The sequence below is a fragment of the Microtus oregoni genome, unplaced genomic scaffold (genome assembly GCF_018167655.1).
Source record: "Microtus oregoni isolate MIOR12 unplaced genomic scaffold, Mior012 000015F_ref0000493, whole genome shotgun sequence".
NCBI classification, from domain to species: domain Eukaryota; kingdom Metazoa; phylum Chordata; class Mammalia; order Rodentia; family Cricetidae; genus Microtus; species Microtus oregoni.
Genome location: NW_024543074.1, coordinates 10,239,327 through 10,240,634, shown reverse-complemented (window position 1 = coordinate 10,240,634; position 1,308 = coordinate 10,239,327). Strand labels below are relative to the sequence as shown.

Below are 1,308 nucleotides of genomic sequence, written 5' to 3'. Positions count from 1 at the left end.
GCCCAGACATCAGGCCGTAAAACCAGCCATACTCAGTCTCTGCAGTCTGTGAACCTAACCTGGCCTGCCTTGTCTTGGCCAGTTTTTTTCCACTCTCTGGGAGAAAACTTGCCCAGTGGGGATAGAAGAACGCGTGGGCTCTTATTCTGAAAGGGAGACAAAACAACACTAAGCCTGGCCTCAGGAGACTTGGGAAGCACAGGCAAAACTGTAGGCTACCAACCGAGGAAGCTGCAATATGCAAAGTAGTGAACAGGGGCTTTCCTTCTGATTGGCTGAAGGGCCTTGATGTCACAATGAGATGTGTCTAACTACTCCAAATGATAGCGCCTCTAGCCCCCAGATAACTGACTCGGCTTCTTGGTTTCTCTCCGTCGGAGGAGATGATGGAAGCCCTCCATCAGATGGGGTCCTTTCTTATGAAGGTGAATACCTTACAGGGCAAGAAGATGGTGGAGAGTGGGCTCCAGTCCGGGGACCTCTCCCTGTCTCAGTCATGGCCCTCCTGCCTCCCTCTGCCCGCCGACTTGGAGATCTTGCGGCAGAAAGTGGTCGCGGTGCAAAGGGAGCTGGAGGACTTCAAGAAGGAGGCTCTGCAGGCCATCGGGTACCTGGAGGACGCCTTCTGCGAGATGAACAGCGTCCTGGCACAGCAGGAAGAGCAGGCTGCGCGAGTGAAGCAGCGACTCAGGGAGGAGGAGGACCGTGGCATCGTTCGCAACAAGGTGCTCACCTTCCTTCTGCCCCGGGAGAAGCAGCTTCGCGAGCATTGCGAGCGGCTGGAGAAGATGCTGGTCAGGAGCCATGATCCGCTGCGAGTCACCAGGAAGAGCCAGGCCGACTGAAGGCCTGCGCGTGTTGGCCGGCAACTGGATGATTGTTTCTTTTTTTTTTTTTCTTTTTTTAATGGAAGGACCAAACTTAAGTCCCCATTTATTCCCCTTTCTCCATTTTTATTGCTTTCCTGCTACCAAAATAACATCACGCAGAGGCAAAAAAAAAAAAAAAAGAGACATCAATATGGTTTTTGAGTGACGTTCCGTTTATCCCTCCTCCTCTGGGAAGGAGGCCCAAACACTAAGTCAGACCTGTAACCTTCACCTCTAACTGTTTCTTGTTTGTAACGGTACAGTTGCTTGTAGCATTTCCCCCTCTGTATATTCTTAAAACTGGTTGTGTTGAACAGATTTACCTTTCTTTTAATGACTCCAGGCTTCTGTGATTTATCCCTTAACAATTGGTTTACTGAGACCGGTCAATGTGTGGTCTACACGGAGACAGGCCAGCGGCTCAGTGAGGGGGACTGCC

The 1,308-nt window shown here is 51.2% G+C and overlaps 1 protein-coding gene across 1 annotated transcript; it reads left to right on the top strand.

Annotated features, from left to right (window-relative positions):
- The first annotated feature begins 386 nt into the window (after positions 1-386).
- Positions 387-845, top strand: Ccdc182 (coiled-coil domain containing 182). Its single transcript, XM_041664000.1, has one exon. It carries the CDS (start codon positions 387-389, stop codon positions 843-845), a length of 459 nt encoding a protein of 152 aa, XP_041519934.1.
- The last annotated feature ends 463 nt before the right edge of the window (positions 846-1,308 follow it).

Bases quoted from the DNA above. Each gene is read 5' to 3' on its own strand.
- Ccdc182 (XM_041664000.1), top strand. From the start codon at position 387: ATGGAAGCCCTCCATCAGATGGGGTCCTTTCTTATGAAGGTGAATACC.